A 22665-nucleotide genomic window follows, 5' to 3' on the forward strand; every position below is an offset into this window, starting at 1 on the left:
TTTTTTAGTAATGCGCCATTGAAAAACTGATAGGAAAGTTCATGGAGCTGCTGCATAATGGACTCTTTAATGTAGTTCTGCTCCACACAGTGGTAGCAGCTCATGGGGAGTTTTGTTCTATGTCTGGATACTGCACCTTTACAATTAAGAGACAGCAAGGTATTGTTTAACCAGCTTCCTAGAATGTTTCCATCAAGGACAATGAATACCACGTGAAATTTTGAGGTTCAAGAAAATTTTCAACAAGGTCCTTTATAAAAAAGTAAATTCCCAAATCAAAGCAGAAGTAATCTAAGGTACTGGAGAAGACCTCTTCTTGGACTGGTAACCAATAGCAGTGTTTCTTCTACCTACTGTGTATGTGTAGCATCAAGCAAGCCAGGTCGTTCGCCCATGTTGCTCCATCTGAACACATTAGCCCTCTCCTCTTGTCATCCAGACTGTCAGAACAGAAAGCAAATGAGGGGGAGACTGGAGGGTCCTGCTGGCATCTGACATTCATTTATTAGGTTCAGTCCTCAAAGAAATAATTCCACTGCAGGCAACCCTCAGAGGCCTCTAGTACTCGCACACAACTCACGCACCCCTACTCACACCCACCTACAGAGGTCAAGCAGACTGTGACATGTGAGTCATTTCCACTCTGGCCTTGTAGTTTGGAGAGTCACTGAATCTTAACTAGCATGTAAGTATGACAAGCTGTGCGCTCAATGAATTACACCCATAGCCAACCAATTATTGAGCTTTCTTGTAAAAATTTTTACTTTAATCAGTAATGAATTATAAGGCTTATTAGCTTAAACAACTCTTTGTTCTAGCAGTCAACCACACTCTCATCTCCATAGGTGTTAACTTGCAATTTAGCACTTGAGGGGCAGATCATCAAAGTCTCTTGGCATAAACCACTTAGAAAAAGATATCCAAATGGGAATCCTGACTCCATATTCAATGTTGATATATATCTAATTAAAGCATGTTACTCAACAGCTCTGCCTATACATCAGTATAACATAGTTTTATAACACACGAGTAAATGTTTTGTTTTCTCTTTGTCATGTAATGGTTTTGCAATGCAGTATTCCACATTAAGGTATAAATATGAACAAATGTCATATGCAGTGTAGCTGCCTGAATATGTAATTCAAGGAAGATAATTAAGAACTTTATCATCCATCCATTTTCTAACCACTTCATCCAATTCAGGGTTGAGGAGGAGTTGAAGCCTATCCCAACAGACAACGAGCACAAAGCAGGGTACACCTTATACAGGGGGCCAGTCCGTCTCAGGGCACACACAGACACAGACACAGACACAGACATCTGTGGCCAATCACACAAACTGGGGCAAATTTCTCAGTATGTCCTTAGACTGTAAGAGTAAATCAGAGCGCCCGGAGGAAACCCACACGAACACTGGGAACATACTGTACAAACTCTACACAGACAGCATCCCAGGTCCAGAATTGAACCAGGGCTCCCAGGAGTACACCCTCCACCCTACAGGACTCCTCTTTTAGGAAAAACGGCAACAGGCTGGACTTTTGTGTGTGGTTACACAAGTAAAATACTGCAATTACTATTAGAATATAATATTTTCTTCCACATCAAAGCTTCCTTTCATCAAAAAAAATAGTTTAATTACTATTTTACTATCAAACAGCAAAACTTTCAGGTTAGTTTTTCATGGGAAGTGTAACCCTCTACACATGCACAAAAAGTGTGCATTGAAAAAAAGAGTCACATGTACAGCTCCGGATACATTTTTGGATAATTCTGTTATCTCTGTTTAGTTTTCTTTTTGTCAGTATCTACATTTTAAATGTTGGTCAGGTTTCCTCTCATCTTGGTATTAATTTTCAGTATAATGCTGGTGGATTTCAGCTTTATTTCAAGAATGACTATGTGTCCGACACTAATTTAGATATCTTTATTCTTGCAACCTATTTATCATTTGGAGATCATTTGGATGCCACAATATTTATAGTTTAATGATGATAAAACAGACGAAATCCAAAATCGTGACTTTAGTATGATCATCTGTGATCTGGAGATTAGGTGAGATAGCAGTAAACTATATTGCAATTTGCCTTACATGACGTATGTATTGTTCTTTCTTTGTTCTCTGAATTTTAAGGTGTTTTGGGTTGTCTTGACTTGAAAGGTGCTATGTAAAATAAATTGGATTATTATTTTCACTTCATCTAGGTTTTAACTGAATGCGGTATTGTCAAACACAATAAAAGTAACTACTTTTTAAAACAAAACTGTTTTCAATTCTCATTTATTTAAGATAATTTGATAATAATAAGTAAATTAGAATTCAAGGATGTTTTAAGATGTGATTTTTTACTGATGTGTGAAATGAGATACAGAGTGGGTCATATTGTGCCAAGCAACTTGGATTTAAAGGGCACTTGAAGAAAGTGAAATTGCCTGTGCTTAGGGTGGAGGGGACATATGCTTACTTGTTTTAAAGAAGCACCAGATGGCGCATTTGTTTTTTAAATCCTTCCGAAACATGTCCAAATAGAAACATACAAATATGTAACAGCTGTGGCTAAAGTCCCTTCCTCTTTCAGGGTATGATTGTATAACTTTATTGTCCGTGTGAGTGTCAGTGGTGATCAGATGATCAGATGCACATGCTCATGTGATTCTTGACAACACTTAAAATGATGGTCCAAAACCTCACATAGCCGTGTGTCAGCCTCATGTGACAATGACTAAAGTCAGCTACAGATCCTGAGAGATTGAAAGTAATGGTATATAAAATGTCTCATTGTGGTTTCTGGCGTGCAAGGTGCCATAAGGTGAACAGTGCAAGGTGGCAATAAGCTTAGTAGAAGTAACAGAAGACTTTAAATAATCATTTTATGAGCCTGGTACAGTAGCTAATACAAAAATTTCAATGATATTTTTGAATGTCTAATGTATGATAGCCAGCACAAACCAGTAGCCAACTGTTATTCTGGTCTGCTGAAGATAATGCAGATGAAATGTCAATACTATATTGTCATTGCATTTCCATGGGCTGAATGTTTTATCTTCAAATTTCAGTAGCATTATTCACATTATAATACTGGATGATCCTAAGACTGAAATGTTGGTATAGACCACAAAGAATTTATTTATATTGAGATTTATGTCTTTTTCCTCATATCCGTCATCCACAAAAGCATAAAAAGTCAACATCCATTCAAGATGCTCATTTCATTCTACACGTTGGTATAACTTGGTTGTACAATGGAAGAACATGTATTTCTGAACTCCCACTATTCTGTCTGTTACTTTTAAATTGGCATTTCGTAATTAGAGGTAAGTATTACTTCACAGATGGTAAACATTTACTCTCCATGTGACATCACCTTTCAATGATCTTTCTTATTCAGAGAGGCTTTCAGAGTGACTTTGTGTTTATTCAGTTGAAAGCTTGTTATATAACAACAGAGGCCCAAATTATCCTTGGACTTGATTCATGCATTCCCCCAGCTCTCACCAATTGACAAATCTCCTTTTAATTTCTATATTCATTTACAGATTGCTGCTTATCACATATCCCTCTGGAAGAGATTTCTATCTCTTTATCCCCCTTTTGCCCTCTCCCTGCTTTCGGTTCTTAGCTGTTCTGTTTTGAGGTTTCCTCACCTCACCTCTCTCCCTCTTGTCTTTGCTCTCTCCCTATCTCCTGTGCACAAATCAAGATGGCTTCACTCTCAAAACTTTGCTTTATGTTTTTTTCTATTTTAAAGATAAGGACACAACACTGTTATACTTGTTAAGCATTTTTGTATCTGCAATGAAATGTACAATATACAATCTATATATATATTGACAGGCATTAAAAAATACAACAAATTTATTTTAGCATTTTTATTTTCTTTCAGTCTGTGATTCAGTGTGTGACATTTTCTAGTGGAACTTTGATCTAGTAATCATTAACCATTGCTGTAATAAGATCTTAAAGCTCAATCATGTTAAATACATTTCACACCTTTATAGAAATATTTATACAGTATATCTAAAATATATCACAAGTTTATAGAAATATGTATATATCTAAAATTATCCTAGTTTTCTAAATATAGTAAACGTATAAGTATAGTTTATGACTACTGTATACAGTATAGTATATAATATATAGTATATAAATATAATGTATAGTATATACTGTACATATAGTAAACTATAAATATTTTTTTTCTGATTTTCTAGGTATATTGAAGACATTCAGAATACACTTTTCATTTCTGAAATACAGTCATTGGTTAATGTTATGGTTAAATTACCAAATACCAAAAATAAATATTGTTCATTCTGTCCTTTACTGAGCAATTTCTGTTTTCTATTTTAGCTGTTCATTATTCATCAGAGATTACTAGTGATGGCTGATTAAGCCCATGACCTTTATATGAGAGAAAAAAGATAAAGTAATCTTGATACATTCAACCGTCTAACAATAGCAGGAAGAAAAAAAAACAAGAAAATAGTTCTTGATTTTGAAATGCTCATTATAAGGTGAATACAGCTTCTTCGAGATACATGAAAGACTGTTTAAATACACATTGATCACGCCTTAGCTTTTAGGCTAATTGTAGATTACTGGAAGATAATATGAATAATGTTGCAGTAAGAGGGGCAGCCAGCTGGGTTCTGACGGCACTTTATTTAAAAAGCCATTTTTATTTCTAAGATATTTTAATATTTTATTTTAGTACAGTGTATGTTTCATACTGATGTTACATTAAAATGCTTTTATGTTGTGTTAAACCATTTGGAAATGGACGGTATTAAAGGGGCTTTTCTAACAGGGATGTGATTCTCAGGCATAGAGAACTCATGGTTCTGTGCAATTCTCTTTCAGGCAATGTACATGTTCTATGCCCTGGCTCTCGTTTGTGATGACTACTTTGTGCCCTCTCTGGATAAAATTTGTGAAGTAAGTCCTGTCCCTTTATTATATCATCCTGAAACATGCAAATGCTTTCATTTTCATTTTCAACATTTACTGCACCACTCATGCATGGTGAAAACAGCGGAGCTCCAACCATCAGTGAGCTCAAGCCTCTTAACCACTGCTGTAATCGTGAAGCTCGATCACGTTAAATAAATGTCACAACTTTATAGAAATATTTATATCTAATCTAAAAATATATTTTTCTGATTTTCTAGGTGTATTGTATAAGCTGAAGAAATTCAGAATATACTATTTATGGCTGAAATACAGTCATTAATGTTTGTTGTTTAGCTGAACTAAATTTATACCTCTCTTGATCCAAGCATTAGGATACATTCATCCAAAATTGTCGAATTAGGCTTGTGACTTTTTCCCTTGCTTGTCTGCAGTAGATTGATTTACATTTGGACTTTCTAAGTGCAATGAAGGCTTTTCTCTGACATGTTGACTTCCGAATGATTGACTCAGAGGCTAACATTTGTAAATTTCCAGTCGTGGCAGGATGCAGTTACAGAGCATTCCCATGCTACCCAAATAAGCAGATTTTCTGATTTGAATTTCTTTACGGTCTCTTGAAAGACTTGAGTGTGCACATTTCTAGGTACATTGTGAAACCACTGAATTAATTGTTTTATGATAACGCTCGGTAGTATATCATACCATTTGAAATACATAATTAATATCAATCCCCTCTCTAATGAAGTGTAGTCATAATTAAGATTTCATGGTTTTGTATTCTTTTTTTCTCTCTAGCGCTTGCACCTCAGCGAAGATGTTGCTGGAGCCACCTTCATGGCAGCAGGCAGTTCAGCACCCGAGCTCTTTACTTCAGTCATTGGTGAATTACCCACTTTTTTAACTGACAGTCTTCACTTAAAGATTTTTCACATTATGTACACCTGATATTTCATCATGCACTATTTAAAAAAGAACACTGGACTATTTGGGCAAAGCTAAGCCTTTTAGGCCATTTGTATTTTGAACCACAATGCAAGGAAAGTACCGCACTGAGCTCACTGAAACTGAGGTTTCTGAATATCATGTTTCCCAAAGGTAACGGTCTAACGGTTCTTGCACTGCTCTTTCTTACTTTAACATCTCCATAACCAGTGTCAGAGGATATCATCTCATGTGAATAATATACCTTCTAACAGGGATGTTATCCTAGGATACCCCACCCACTCAAACTTCATGGAAAACATATTTTTCCTGGCAGAAGTTCAAGGACAACAGCTTTCTTTTAATTTGGATCGCCCATCCCTCCCCACACACATACACCCTCTCCTGTTCTGTTATTTGGAAATGTGAGGCAGATGTCTGATGTCTTCCCACTCATGAAGAATTTAATAAAAGGGGCTTACTTGTGGACTGATGTTTTCAGCAAGCTTTCCCCAAGTAAACCAAACAGACTTCCCAATAAATCTGAATGTCCCTTTGGTATTTTTTCCTTTTCTAAATCTTAAACAATTCAACAGGATTTTCTGGCTAGTCTGCTCTGGGAAAGGATACTTTCCCCCAGAAGAATTTTAATTGGATAGGAGGAAATTAGCTTCATCTACCCATAGCAGGGAAAATTACCATCTTTTAGAATGATCACAGGTTGGAGACAAAGCTATCTCATCGTTGCAATTAAGGAGGGTTATTTTTAATGAAAGTTTACTATACAATATGTTTCCTGTGCATTTCTGAGGTGACTGTCTTCCTGAGATCACCAGGGTAAGAAATAAATTAATACTTGTTAGGTGGTGGAACATCAGGAAAGATTTTCTTTTATACTGGTAATGCAGTTATTAAAGGTTTCTTAAATAGTGGCATTATTTTACTATAGAAGGAGGTCTAAAGAATTCAAATGAATGTTTTATATGGTCTATACTGACAATACGGGTTCAAGTTAGGAGCTATCAGCTGCAATGGAACAAGCAGAGGTTAGTTCCACACTGAAAAGAGGAAAGAAAAAAAATGGAAATACTTTTCAGCTACAGACCTTCACACCTTGGTCCACACCTCTAAAGAAGGCTCCACAACTTTGGTTTCAAAGTTGGCTTCCTCACCAAGATTATGTTTTTCTTCTTTCTTTCCACTTTACAGCCTGAAACCAGCTTCCTAAAAGAAAGACAGCAGATAAATTCTGTTGTTGAGAAAGTGAGAAGAAGAAACAGCAAATCGATCAAAGAACTTTTGAGCCATGGATCTTAGAGAGAATTCAAAGTGCTATGAATGATCTCCATTGGCCAGACCATGAGAGCTATAGGACTTTCTGCTTTTTATCTCTTTTGTGCTCTCTTTCCCAGTTGAACTAATGATTTAATCAACTGATTTTTTGTTGTGTCTTTACCAATTAAGGACTTTAAAAACCTAGAAATCCTGCAAGACTGTGAATCTCCAGAACTGAATTTGGCCACCACAGGATTATAGAGTCAACTATTCCTATATCTGTAAAAAACTTCAGTGTGGCTGCAGTTGACATATGTTTGGTGAAATTGAATATAGTGCAATAATTATCCATTGTTGTTCGCAATTAACAAATATTAGATTGTGACCATTCCTTGATCTTGTCATGCTCAATTGGTATTACTAAGGCATTATTGATTTTATTGTGGGAAACATTCACCGGGGAAGCTGGAGTACACTGGAGATTTCAGTCAATAAAATCAATAATGGTAGTTTAAGTATTCAAAGCAGAGGCCATTACAACATTAAACTGTTATTTTGATTTCCACATAAACAAGCATGAGATTCATACCCAGCAGTAGTCTGTATTTTTATTGGCTTTTATGTATTTGCTCTCTGATATACGGTACTCGTGTTAGTATTCCTGATCTTCCTGTTTATGTGAAATCTAATAATAGCATTTAAAAAGAACAGAGTGGTGGGGTGGCTCTTACTATACAGTGGTCTCACAGACCTTGTCATGAGTTGATTTTGCATGTCCTCCCTGTGTTTGTGAGGGTTTTTGTGTTCATGTGCCAGTGCTCCATTTGTGCTTCCCACCTGCATATTCAGGAGTGATTCTGGTGTCTCTCTGGTTTGCATTTAGATTCACAAATCTAAATAGATTCACGAATAGGACACATACAGTACAATATACAGTAAAAACTACAGAATAAAAAATGCTCAACTGCTTGGTTTTGAAGCATCCTAGGTCAGATTTAAGGACTCTAGACATGATGTTAATAAAAATTGAGAGCTTATGCAATAAAAAAATTGTTAAATATGCTTAAGCATCTGAGACAAAAATGTTGCCTTTTAATGTAACTTTATTTGTTTCTGTTTTTCAGGTGTGTTTATCACAAAGGGAGATGTGGGTGTTGGAACCATTGTGGGATCAGCAGTTTTTAATATCCTCTGTATAATTGGAGTCTGTGGGGTATTTGCTGGACAGGTAGTATTAGTCTTTTCCTAAATCTGAGCACTTTCTGCATGCCTGCAATAAGAGAAAAGGAAACAGAAGATTAGCTTTAATGATTTCAATGTAGCACAGACCTCTTTGAGTTTTGAAATAATTTCTTCAGAGGCAATCTATTTTTTTTTCTAGAGCACAGAGACAAAAGGGAACGTGTTATGTTCATGTAGCTTTCATTTGTAGTATTTCCTAATGCTAATGTAGCTTATTCCAAAATGTCATATATTTTAAGACTTTAAAGGCACTATTTGACCTTGTTTTGTTTCTCTAACTATATTTTCTCATCCTTCACTCAGTAACCCAGTAACTACAACTTAATCACTTATATGCAGTATTTGCTGAGTCAAAACATAAAGTGTTCCGCAAAATTGTTTTCAAAGTTCCAGATGAAGATGACAATGAATCAATTATATAAGTACTTTAGATTTTCCACCGTACATATTTTTTGCTATGTACTGGTACCAATTTAAATCAGATGAATCTCTCCTTAAAGCAGACATATGTTTTTACATTTGTATTGCATTTAATTTTGCATAAAAGCCACAACTTTTTGATACCATTATAGTAACACAAACTATACTAGCAGAACACCTTTTTCCAGCTGTGGAAATCCACAATTCCATGAATTGTGATGACTGAAACTGAAATAAAGACAAATCGTTTATTCTGCTGTTTTCTGCAGTAACAGCTAATGGTGAGACATACAAAATAAGACACTCCAGTCATATTTCTTTCTTCTTTTTGTAACAGATTTTGGCATCCCCCTTGCCACATTTCAAAAGGGCCCTTAGAGTCCTGCACTGTAAAGCTGAGCTTTGCAGAAATTGGCTGTTTCTTTTTTGTTTTTCTTTTCTTGTGCTGGCTCAGCTAAAGCTTGTGATGTTTGATATCTGTCTCTGTGACAATGTGGCACTAACAATAGACATCACAAGAGTCTTTATGAGGAAAGTGACCCAGCAGGACACACATAATATGGTCTGACAGCTTTTAAACAGTTATTATACACTAGCCTTAGCTCAGATGCCACAGCTTTTCTGTACTTTCTTTTAAATTTCTGAGGCATTAAAACTGACTTTCTCCCTTTTCTGTTTCCACCTCATATTCTAGTGAGACTACCTAATGATTACACTGTAAGCAGATGTATAGTATGTATGGAACACCCTTTTGCAGTCTTTCGTCAGTGCCATGTTAAGAAGCCAGACATGGTAAAACAGAAAAGGCTTAGAAAATCATAGTGCGAGGATTACAGTACATCCCATACGATGATGAGTTTTTTAGTAATGAGCTTTATTTCTGCTCAATTGGAACAATGCACAGTTAACATAAGAATTACAAAATGCAAATAGGGATTTTATAGCTCAGATATCCTTCCTCAGTCTCTCTAACTCTACTCTCAAACTGTCACCTGCATGATAAATCATCTCTGTTTTATTTTTTAAATTAACTAAACTCTACTCTTAATATACAAACGAAAAAACACTTTGAAAACATTACAGATTTCACAATGCAATAGTAAATGTAAATATATATGGAATTTGTGGTTTATCGGGCTGACTGTTGGTTAGAAGACAATTAAAGTATATTAAGGCATGTGACTAGGCCTGGTCATAAAACATGAAACACTACACAAACTTTTACACAGATATAAAAGTCCACTTGTGTATACAGTATAAACTGTATAGACTTTGCATCCTGTTTGCAGTATAAAAAATGCTTTTTTAAAACACTGATAGAATATATCTAAAAGCTAAAATCTGTAGTAACTGTAATAAAAAACAACTTACTGTATAACTAAGAAGAGGGAAAACATTTGGTAAGTACTTAAAAAATGACAAGCAATACTCAGCACATGATAATGCTTATATAACAATTTAATATATATATAAGGGCTATATACCAAGCTTAAAGTGTGATAATGTAAGTGGAACAAATGACAATGTTCGAAAAATGTGCTATCAGTCATGATAGTAACTTCAAAAAGATTACGCAACAGGAATATTGTTTGTATAAGAGGAAGGAAGCAACTTAGAAATGTGAAAGGTTTCCTGAGCCTCATGACTGATTTGGATTTGACAGAATTTGCATTATCTATATGGCATTCTCAAAGGCTACTGTAGGCAGTACACTGGATGGCTGTCAAAAATGAGAGACGTTCTGTTACTCAGACAAGGTCACCACTGTGGATTAAATATGTTTTTCATTCTGTGATCATTCTAACACTTTGCAACGATAGCTGGACAACAAGTAGACATTTCTCTACAGGGCATTCTCTGTATCTGGCTGGGTGATGACCTCTGTCTGGAATAAAAAACATGTTATTGTGTTGTGAAGGCAAACTAATGGTTGAGCCACATCGGCTTGAGAAATCGTTTTGCAGTGATGTCAGTAAAAACTAAAACCTGTCATGCACTATTCAAAGTAGAATAATTGCCTTCTAATTATCAACAACATCACCTAGTCAGTATGGAAAACAAATGTCCTCAATATAGGATGTATGACTGTGGCATTTATTTATCTATTAATCTATTTAATTATGAGTAACATATGTTTCAGTAGAACTTTCTGAATTTGGTATATTTCTTTGAATTGCTAACACTTTGGGATTTTGATGGTGATTTAAAATGTTATCTGAATGGTTTAACTCATTAACTCGTTATTTTAGAATAAATTGTGATATTCAGATGAGATATTGAAATTATTTATATTTTAGAATGTTTGGTAAAAACAAATGTCCCCTGTGAATATACAGTTTTAAAAAAATAATAAGAGAGGGACTTTTGCAAGACTGGACAATACCACAAATTTAAAACAAAACTGGAAAAATGATTTTAAAAAAAAGCAAAACCAAATTAAACAAGTAAAACCAAAAATATAAATTTTACATTAAAGGCTATATTGGAAAGACTATTATTTTAAGTAAGATTTATTTAAGTGACTATTTAAGTATTTGAGGTCCACATATATGATACAGCACACTATGTGAATACTGACAAAAATACTGAATTAGCAGATCTCAGAAGAACTAAACTAGACTCATGAAACAGGCCCTCAAGACAAACTACAGCTAAACCATTCAGAATCTTATATGTTAGCATGAGAACATTAATTTAACAAATGATATATGTCACAGTGCCTTTGACATATGTTCATACTACTGATTTAAGAGCAATGAAAAAAATCTTAGAATTAGTTTCAAATTGAATATTTAGTTTTGCTTGAACCACTTAGAAAAATGTTATTATGGAATAAGCATAAGCATAAGCATAAGAATAAGAATAGCATTTTACAAAGTAAACTGATATTTGTCAGAATTGATCAAATGAATTCCAGAAACCCTGAGGGTCACATTTATTCACACCTCTAAGTAAGATGTAACAACATGATGATGTTTGGAAGTGCAATGTACAGTAGGCTTACAAAACGTCTGTACATGGTTTGACACTTTCAAGGACTTAATTCATTAAAAGCCAAGGTCCAGAGACCTCGAACCACTCTGGGAACCCTTCTCTGGATTTAAAGACATGCTTTAAAATTTTCATATGCCATCTGCCCCTGAATTGTGTGGTAATCTAGCAATCCTCTTCTCTCCAGAAGCCCTTCTCCTGTAAGTTTGGGTTTCAGCCAAATTGTAATCTAAAAGTAACATTGCAGAAGAAATATGTTTTTATGGTCTCTGAATTCTGAAATTATTAAATGAGTAATGCAAGTGCATTCAAAATGACAATTCTTAGTCATAACCATTATGTGTAGGAGTAGCCTGTTGAAACCTGTTTTTCTGGGAAGGCAACAGAATAATCTGTGGTATAGAAATGCACTCAGTAACTGTGTGTGCCCTCTTATCTAATTTGTAAACTGACTTATGTCCACTGGCTTCCATCTATGAAAATTGCTGTGCCTCCTAGGCATTAAAGGCACATCAAGTGAGAAAGTGTTTTTCTGCCTGTCCTTTATCTTTCAAGCACTGTTGTACATTTCAGCAAGTTTTTAAAGATGATTTGAGAAGCCTTAAAAAAAACACTTTAAATTACATTTTTTATATGCAGCTTGAGCATCACCTGAGATTTAGAAAGCTAGTTTTAAGAATGTGTGTTCACATTTTATTTTTTAAAGATATACAGTATAAATTTGTTTTGTTAACAAAAGATCATGGGGATGAAGTGTACTGTTAGCTGTTCTAAAAACACTAGCATTAACAGACAGAGTTATCCTTCTAAGCTCTAATATCTAGAAAATTCCCTGTTTTTCTTACCAGGACCCAAATTAAAATGAGACTAAACAATTTTGCCCAATTACAAGGGGTTATATATATTTCCTAACTACATTCCTGCTGACATTTAAGCTAAAGATCTTTTGTGCTACAACTGAAACTAAATAGATAAAGGTGAATGATAGGAACAAATGTAGTGGATGATGATATGTGTATATATAGTTTGTACTATATATGGACAAACCACAAAGCAAGATGTGTGATAGCTTTGAACCCCAAGTAGTGTATTATTACTGTTTGCTGTAGTCTACTCTCACAAGCCTTTTCAGAGTCAGAGGTTAGAGCTGCTCTTACAGCCTGTGCTTAATGACTTCAGAAATCCCAGTGCAGAGAGAGAAACACCAGAGGTCTGCACAGAGGTGTTAAATAATCCTTTGTCAACACAATCGGAAGAGCATGAAACCTATTTTTTCATGCCTTAAGGGATATATGTATTGCGTAAAACTGCACATTAATAAAAAATGTCACAGCTGGAAATAGAAAATTGTCATAAATTACAGTATACAAATAACTGAAATATTCCACTAGTGGTATATACAGTAAATAGGAAAACCCAATGGGTGTGCATATGACCTAGCTTTTACACAAGGTCCCTTTAAAGGTTTACCTAAATTATTTTTATTGCCAGGAGTGCACACTCCTATTAACCACATTATTGGCACATGAGGTTTAAATAAAATTATAACTCATGATGCATAAAATTGTGGCACTGGCAGTATACTAAATTGTAACTGCAGGGGATTTCTGTCACATATTTACAGTAGGGAATCAATGTTGAGCAAGGCTGAAATACAGTAGGTTGTTTTAAAACACATACTACAGTTTATTGTATAAATATTTGTCCAGTGGTGGAGGGGAGGAGGTAGAGGGAATTTATCATCTGATAAATTCATAACAGTCACTGGTTCTTAATATTAATGACCTCAGTGAATTGCATGTACTGTATACAGGTACAGTGCACAAAATCACACTTTCCAAGCAATGTACCTAAATCAAACAACAAATAAGAATCCTATGCATTTTATTCACTCTTTTTCATTTTGCTGTTTTAATTGCAGCAATGTATTATTCCACACCTTCACTTAGCGTAAAGGTGTGGTCACAATGTCTCTGAGCTCTGTAATGACCTTTTGTATTAATATTCTGTTCAGTTGGTTTATTGGTTTTTCAGGGAAAATAAATAATATGACAATAATGAAGTATTAAATTTATATTATTAATGAGCCATTTTGGTTTATCACATAATTTTCAAACAGCACATTTCAATTACAAAATAATTGAAAGTCAAGCCCCTTGTACCATCAATCAGTTATTCAAGAATTAAAATGTTAGTCATGTCTTATAACTAATAAAGCTGGAAAGATTGTAGTGAAAGAAGTATATTGAATAATTCCTTATCGCTTATTCTCAGGAACATATACACAGTAGAAACATGGATGCCAAGATATAAATCAACAGTATTGTTTTGGAAAGTTGGAAAGCTCATTTCACCACTTGATTGATGAGACTTGATTATATCACCAATGAACCTTAACCGTTTGTTCCTAAGGTATAATTTGTCTGTCATAACTTCCAGGCTTGTTTGGAAGTGAAGAGTGAATCCCAAAACAGCAGCACAAAGCATCTCTTGCGAAGTCATAGAGATTTCATTGCCCACATCAGATCTCACATGACTGTGATCTGATTAATAAAGGCTATCTGTTAAATGTTTAAACAGGCTTGTGTTCCAGTTTTAGAATATGTTTTAAAATCAATAAATCTGGAAATTAGAGCTGGATTATTTGAATCCTGGTAACCATTAAGAGGCATCTATGGAAAAAATATATTATTGTTACATATCTTTAATTTAATGCCTTTTTTAATTTTATGTGACTGTTCTGAACATCAGTTTATCCATTTTGATGCATTTTTAAAATAGAGGTCATATTTAATCATTGTGTTTCTTATCAAAAACATGCAGTGCCTCACTATAATCAGTAACCTGCAAATGTCTCACGTTTATGATTACCATAATTCTATTTTGTGAAGTTTGATTTTATTTTTTAAGAAAAGGGAAGAAGCAACTATCCTGCTTATTACAAGTTATTTTGTCACCTTAGCTACAGGCAGAAGTCTGGTCACATCATTCTTTCCAGAATGATATTTCGATTGTCTTGATAGTGTATAGTTAGTAGTAATAAAGTACTGTAGGTACTGGATGATGTGTATATGTGTCTTGTCTGTGTCCCAGCAGGTGCTACACAAGACTTTCAGTGAATGTGTCAGGTTGGTAGCAGAAACAACATAAAGTTGTATAATGAGGTTTAAATAGATGTCTACCTATTATTGACAGATAAGTCAGGAACACTTTGGATTGCAAATTAAGCTTTTTTCCATGGGAGATTCAGTGTGCTTGGTTAGGAAACAACTGTGGTCCCTACCCCTACATTGTATTCTCGGAAGAAATAAAGATAATCGATGCCCATCCTTTCCTTTGGATTTGAAGGTGGAAAGCCAGCCTCCTCTTGTTAGCTATGTATACAGAAGGATTAAAAATGATCAAACACATCTAGAGCCAGCAGCTAAGGATTACCAACCACAGAAAGGAAACAGAAATAAATTAACTTGAAGGGATTACATATTGCTGCAACTACAATAAAAATCCTCTGTTACTTTTAAAAGTAATGCTGTAATCCAATAGACACATCTGCAGGACATACAGAGGTGCCAAAGTGATACTTAAATGAAACTCTCCTCAACTGTGACTAATATTTGGAGAATAATCCACCCTTGAAATTATTTTTTCAGGTATTGTAAATACAATGTATTTAGAATATTGTATTTCTTCACCCAGATCACAATGAAGACCATGCATACACTACTTTTAAAAGTTTTAATATTTCCTTTTGCAGACGTTTGTAAAATAGTCTTTTCTGATCATGTAGGGAGTTAACAAAAGCTGTGAAACATTTCCAGTAAATCTGGATAGCAAGTGATGAAAGTTAGCCCAAACGACTTAGGTTGAAGGAAGAAGATAAAGTATTATTTAATTAAATGGATTTGAACTAGACCAATTCAGACTAGACCAATTCTAAAGGTATTTATAGATCTTCAGGTTTTTCTTATGTGATGACAAGAATTAAAGAGTATACTGTACTTGTTTAATTTTTTTGTTAAAAATTAATGTATTTTTCTTTGTCAGTTTCACAGCACAAAATGAATTGTACATGTAGGCAAAAGGAAACCTCAAATGTCTAACATCTTCATGGAAAAGGGACTTTTTACTATACTTCTGTGATGTCATCATTGAAGCAAAGTACTTGAGCTGTGAATGTGATCACTAGAACAGTCCTTTAGCAGAATCAAAAGTTATAATGTCTTAAACAAGACAATACATTATTGCTTAATGGTTTAAATCAGATTTCTATGGATTGCTGCACAGAACTAAGTGTAATTCATCTCACTTTAACATATATTTCATAGAAATATGGTAAGGGTACATACTGATTTCTACACATAATTATGATTCAATGATAATATATAGTCTGTAATGGTCAAATGATTATATATAGTCTGTCAATAAAGGTATTTGTGAGTGTCTTTATATATTCTTTATTCACTGGAAAAAGAATCAGTATACAGATTCAGTGTACATTGGTGTACCTGCTGTCTAGAGCAGTCAGTGGCATGTTGCTGTGGATATGTGTTCTTCTGTTCCCAGCACAGTCACATCAGTCTTAAATGACCTTTGTTATACACAAGAATGAGATGGTCTCTACTGTGACTGATCAAGCAGACTTCATGTTAATCCAGAAGCATATATATTTGTGAACTCTTCATGTTAACATGGTTTAAGATTTTTCTTTAAAATTCTATTCAGAATTCTGTGTAAAGCATTATAAAACTATAAAAACATTCCAATACCAACATGCAAATAACATAATAATGATATTGGACACATTTAAGATAAAAAAAAGCTTGGGAATTTTTATGGAATGCTTCTTCTATGGGTTTGCATGCAGAGCCAAATGTAATCTTGCCAAAAAGGACTCAAAACTGTGATTAAACATAGATTATGTATTATGTAAGAAATAATTGCATGCTCTTACTGTATAAAAATCATACAAAACAATCCTATTTTTTAAGCATAAACTGTGAATTGTTATTTTATTGTACAATGTGTTACATTCTGGTTTTTGTCTTGAGAAAATAATACCTAATGAAATGTATGTTCATAGGGAATTCAGATAGAAGCATGAAATTAACCCAGGGTTTAACATTTAGGAAATGTAATGCCTGTATAGGGCATATTTGTCTCTCGTGTTATTAAGCAACATCTGTCTAACATGTTATTAAAGTTTAAATGACATTCTCCACAACAACTTTCATGCTGGTCCTAATTTTACTTTCCCTTTACATTTACAGGCAAGAATACAATTTCAGTACTTTTTTATAAACTGCTTTGCTACTGTTTTTTAAAACTAGATTTTATTTGAATGTCTTTTAGTCCTTGTCTGATCAGAGATGTTTTCTGATTTGCAGGCTGTCACCCTGTCATGCTACACTCTTCTTAGGGATTCTGCATATTACACACTGTCAGTGGCAGCCCTCATTGTGGTAAGTCATTGTGTTATCTGTGACAGTGACAGAAGTATTAAATACTCTTAAAATATAATTCTCAAAGAGAAGTCTGTCATGAAAGAAAGAAAACAAAGTTAATCAAATAAGCACATTTGAAGCTGGCATTCTGTCCCTGTATCATCTTTGTAGATTAAGAATACAGATCTGATTTTGTCCTGCCTGTACGGTATTTCAAAAGAATTCCAGTCCATACTTTGACTAACATTCCCAAAAAGGTGTATTATTATTATTTGTATTGTATATTATTATAATAATACAACAAAGAAATAGCAGAACATAGGTAAACCACTAGCATGATGCATGCACTTACATTCTTTTTATTACATTTTATTTACACAAGCTAGTTTATGACTTGATACCCAGGGTGCAATAGAAAAATGGTTAGTGTACATAGTGAATTCTGTATGTACCCAACATTCTATGGCTTTAAAATGATTATATCTGATCTAATATACTGTAGTTTAATTGTTCCTATATTATCACAGGGACTGATATTTATTCTGTCTCTCTTCTCTGTGCATAAGAATATAAAATTCATTTTGATGTTTTTGATGGTGACAAATATTTTAATTATTATTGTTGTTGTTATTGTGGGGCCGCACTGTGGTGCAATGTTTAGCATTGCTGTGTTGCTTTGCTGGGGCCCTGGGTTTAATTTCGGACTTGGGGTGTTATTTGTATGGAGGTTGTATGTTCTCCATGGTAGGTTAATTGGCTTACAGGAAGAGTGGCCCTAGGTATCAGTTTATTGTATGTGTGTCTGTGTGTCTGCCCTGCGTTTGACTGGGGTCCCATCCAGGGTGTACCCTGCCTTGTGCCCATTGCTTGCTGACAGAAGCTCTGGGTCCCTCTTTCACCCTGAAGTGGATGAAATGGTTAGAAGATGAATGGATTTTTATTGTGAATATAAATCATTATGTTCATTATGTTTTGCTTGAAGGTTGCAGGATAAGTGTAAGGTGCACATATTTATACACTGCTTTTCAGAAATACTCATTCTCTGTTTTGCATACCTTCAGTTCTGTAGCATGATGCCAATACACCTGGAAATCTAGCATGGCAAATCACAGTTCCTTACTCTACAGTATGTCAGTAGTAACAGTCTGATATGTAGAGAAGTTTCTCCTGGCAGTTGTCTATGTTTTTAACAGAGTTAGATGGTACAGTATGCTACTTTGATATCTGCTTTGAAAATAGTATTGTTTTCACAACTACCCTAGAAATATCTATTTATATATGACTATGCACCATATTTGCTGAAGTTGTAGTATGCATACTTATGCTGTATGTGAGAGATGCAAATATGCACCTGTAGAAAATGTGAAAAGTGTTTTTTTTTTATTTATTACCAAAGTCAATTAGTTTTGATTAATGTTGCTGGTTTTGCTTTGGTATGACCTGGTATAAACTAGAAACAAACATTTGGTTGTTGATTATGTGTACAGTAAGTGCAGTATAATAAAAGAGATTTCTGAAAGCAAGATTTGATTATCACCTATTTTTCTGTTTCCCATATGACATCTGAATCTGTACATTGATGTTAATTGAATTCCTTTTAGAGTCTTTTAAGTGTCTTAAGGGACAAGAGAAAGCCACATTATGACATTCAAGACAGTAATGGAATTCTTCATAATCTGTTCTGAAGACTTTCTGATGACAGAAAGGGAATTTATATAGCTACTTAAGTTTTTCTTTTTATGACTACTAGTACTGGGTCTTTTCCGCCACCTTGTGGTTATAATATAACAGGCCATTTTCCATCCAATCCATTATACATTCTCAGTTTGTCATGGTAATTTTGGTAGAATTTAACAGACACCCTTATATAACCAACAACTCCATAACAGAAACATGTCCGTTTTCTTCCTTTGTCACCTTATGCTCGTAATTGACTGAAAGCAGAAGCTGTTTTAGACATGTAGATAGTTATGTAACCCTTGACTCTTCAACGTGTCCCAAACAATTGCCAGTCCTAGGTCTGGGGTTAAATCAAGTAAAACCAACAGTTATATTTATTCATCCTTTATAACTACATAACTTAGCTTGAGAACAACTTCTCATTTACAGTGATGATCTGGCCAATAGGCTTGCACCACTGTTGGGATTTTGGATGCTCTAAAGAATAAAATAAAGGTGTCTCTGGAGCAACAAGTTTTATAAGAAATAGATTCAGTTTCATGGTGGCCAGTAGCTGAATTCTAGTCATTTTTTCAAACTTCTTTGTGCGTTATTTTCTGTCAAATTAAACTGACTCTTTCTGTAAAATTAGAGTAACTTGACCACGACTGACTCATCTCAGCTGAATCAGTATTATTGGTAAATAGTTCAGGTGGGTAGCTGTGTCAGCATGCGTAGGCTGCAAAGGAACAAGTAATAGGTTTATTCCATGCTGAGAAAATAAGAAAGAGAACACAAGGTTTCGGCCGTGGAGCCTTCTTCAGGTGTAAGAAGCCCTGCCCTGTCTTTCTTTCACACATGAAGAAAGCTCCATGGCTGAAACATTGTGTTTTCTTTCTTCTTTTATCAGCATGGAATAATCCTATTACTTGTTCCATTATTGGTAAATATCTATCAGTATTAATAAACTTTTCATTGAGCTAACTAACCATTTGTTTTATCTGTCACAACAGTGATTTGGTACGTAATTGAAACTGATAAATGGAAGGATAGTAATTTATTCTCTGCAAAAATCCTTAGGATTGCTTGAGAGATTAGAGAATTGGTGGTTGCAATAGCTCATTTTGAAGCTTATCGCGGCTACTGTGCATTTATCTGACTGAGGAAAAGCCATTCAGTGTGAGTCTTAGAGGCCCTAGTGTTTTACCAGGCTAAACTACTGTTATACTTAATTCATCTTGAGAGTTCATGGCCAAACCAAGTGTGTCAGTGATTCATTCACATTACCATCCTAGTACTTGATGATGCCTCATACTTCTATTTAATTGAAACGTGCCAAGAAGTAACAGGATTGTAATTTGCGACTGATGGGTTGAAGTTTTCATTTATTCCAGTCCAAAGTCACAACAGGAGGCCTTCGCAAAACCAAGCATTGCAAGTCCTGGAGCTAATGCTGCAGCTCAGCAGGGAACATTCTCATTTTCTAGCCAGAACACACAGAACCAGATACCTGAGATTTTGTTTAAAGTTTATTGAACTTTTCCTTTTGCATTACACTTGAAATCTAAAGACTTAGTCTAAGTTTTTGTATATGTAAATTTCAAAGCTTTTGTTTTTCTTCAGACAGGAAACAGCTCATTTGGTCCAAGACAATGGCTTTATTCACAGCTGCACAGCTGGGTGTTAGTAATTATTTTCGTAATTTCCGAGAAAAAAATGTGTGTTTACATTGAATATGATGAGGACTGGTAGATCTGTAATGATGTAATGTCACCTTAATTGTGCAATAGATAAATAATTACACAAATGTGTCCAAACATGCAATCTATTTTCAGCTCCCATAACGTACTGGAGCACAGAATTGAATTCTCTGGAAATCTATGTCTATGTTATGTAAACAATTTGCTGCGGTAGGCAAATCAATCCAGTGAATGATGTCCATATTTTTTCTCTTGTTTTACAGTTCATTCATGATGAAAAGGTTTCCTGGTAAGTGAAGTCTTTGCAGTTTCATAACTCAAACATGCACAGTGGCACAGTGGCATGGATGTCATCGCTCCTGCCTTGCAGCTTCAGAGTCACTGAGTTTATTTCCAGTGTTGAGCATCTGACTTTGTAGAGGTGCTGACCAAGTGCCATGGACTTATTCGAAACTATTCCTTGCTCAGTGGTCCTGTACAGGTGTGTGCTTTGCTCTTCAGCTTTGCTTCCTGTGCGAAGGCTCCAGGCTGTCATGACCCTCTACTGGATAAGGATTATCCAGAAAATTAAGTGTCCTTGGAAACGAATATGTTTCAGTGATTTGCAACAGAATGTTGCAGTGAATTTTCTTTTTAAAGTGAAAAAATTAGCAGGTGGTAAACTATCGTAAATACTGCAGGAGTGTGTATGTGTTATCGGTATGTGTATGGCAATCACTGTAATCAGTGTGGCATATGTGACCAATTTGTCTGTTTTAAATGCTTTCAGCATTATTTATAGGTGTAAAAAAAACTGTTCATAGACAATAAGTTATGTGGACAGTCACTGAATATCTGTCTTTGTAAATCTTAGGAAAACTGGTTCTGAGTTACAATCTGAACTGATATTAAATATTTATAAAAATGTGAAATAATTTTCAATAGTTCTTTGAAATGCTGTCTTTGATACATCCTTTATCATTCATGTTCACAGGTGGGAGTCATTGGTCTTAATTTCGATGTACTTGGTGTACATACTGATCATGAAGTAAGTACACGGTTGTATAAACCAAATATACAAGAAGGCCTTTTTTTAAAATGTAATAATAGTTCTCCAAATAAAATCTGTTACTAGTATTTAAATCTTTAATTTTAGATTGTAATAAGAGATTGCAGAATCTGAATTAGCATTTAATTATATATGACTTTGTTTCCTGAAAACTTTATCTAGGTTTAACTCCAGGGCACAGCGCTACTTTGAGAGAAGGAGGAAGAGTGCAATTAACATGATCAATGGTACAGCAAACAATGCAGACATGGATGATAACACCAACTGTGATGCCACTGTAGTGCTACTTAAGAAAGGTAACATTGGGTGTGAAATGTGCTTCTCAGCTGTGGTATCAAAAGGAGACAGCAGTGTATTGATGGAACTATGAAACATCAGTTATACCAAAATGAAAAAATAATAATAATAGGGGCATATAATAAATGGTGTTAATAAGGCTGATTGATTTGTTAAAGAAGCATTAATTAAATTATATGTAAAAGGCATGTTTTCAGGCAAAAGAAAAGGTATTCCAAACCATTCACAATTCGTAAGAGTAAAAAGCATTCTATTCAGTCAGGTCTTAAGCAATGGATCCTGTGTCATATGAGTGTTCTGTCCTTTGTAAAATCTATTTTGTAACTGTTTCTGCTGAAGACGTGTAAAAATGTGTAACTGCAAATTAAAGACTGTGTAGAAGTCAATTATATGTGAATTCTACAAGGGATAGGGTAGCCCAATGTAGATAATTTCTAATACATATATATCTCTTGAGGTTCAATGTATGGAGCCAACATTTCTGTCTCCAAGGAGAGTACATGAATTTCTTGTAACTGGGGCAACATATTCTGCAGATGTTTCATGACCTATTTGGAGAAGACCTTGCTGAAAGGACTTTTCTTGTTTCTGCATAGTTCCTTTTTGTGCTTTTTTATAGCTTATTATTATTTAAATATTTGTTAAATCAGTCAATGAACCTCATTAAGGAAAAACGTGCTAGATTCCTAAAATAATGACTGTACAAAAAATACATTGGAAAACAGCCAGAGAGACTCAATTGAAATGAAATAAATAATA

General features: G+C 34.6%; 1 protein-coding gene across 1 annotated transcript in view; it reads left to right on the plus strand.

The window, feature by feature from the left end:
- slc24a3 (solute carrier family 24 member 3) overlaps positions 1–22665 on the plus strand; it is a 107344-nt gene that overhangs the window by 70736 nt on the left and 13943 nt on the right. Inside the window, exons 4-10 of the mRNA XM_006638755.3 lie at positions 4862–4936; positions 5708–5792; positions 8233–8336; positions 17146–17220; positions 20825–20850; positions 21535–21588; positions 21772–21905. Of these exons, the coding sequence (XP_006638818.2) occupies positions 4862–4936; positions 5708–5792; positions 8233–8336; positions 17146–17220; positions 20825–20850; positions 21535–21588; positions 21772–21905 (553 nt within the window). The remainder of the gene's footprint in view (positions 1–4861; positions 4937–5707; positions 5793–8232; positions 8337–17145; positions 17221–20824; positions 20851–21534; positions 21589–21771; positions 21906–22665) is intronic.

Source organism: Lepisosteus oculatus, chromosome 17 (assembly GCF_040954835.1).
Source record: "Lepisosteus oculatus isolate fLepOcu1 chromosome 17, fLepOcu1.hap2, whole genome shotgun sequence".
NCBI lineage: Eukaryota > Metazoa > Chordata > Actinopteri > Semionotiformes > Lepisosteidae > Lepisosteus > Lepisosteus oculatus.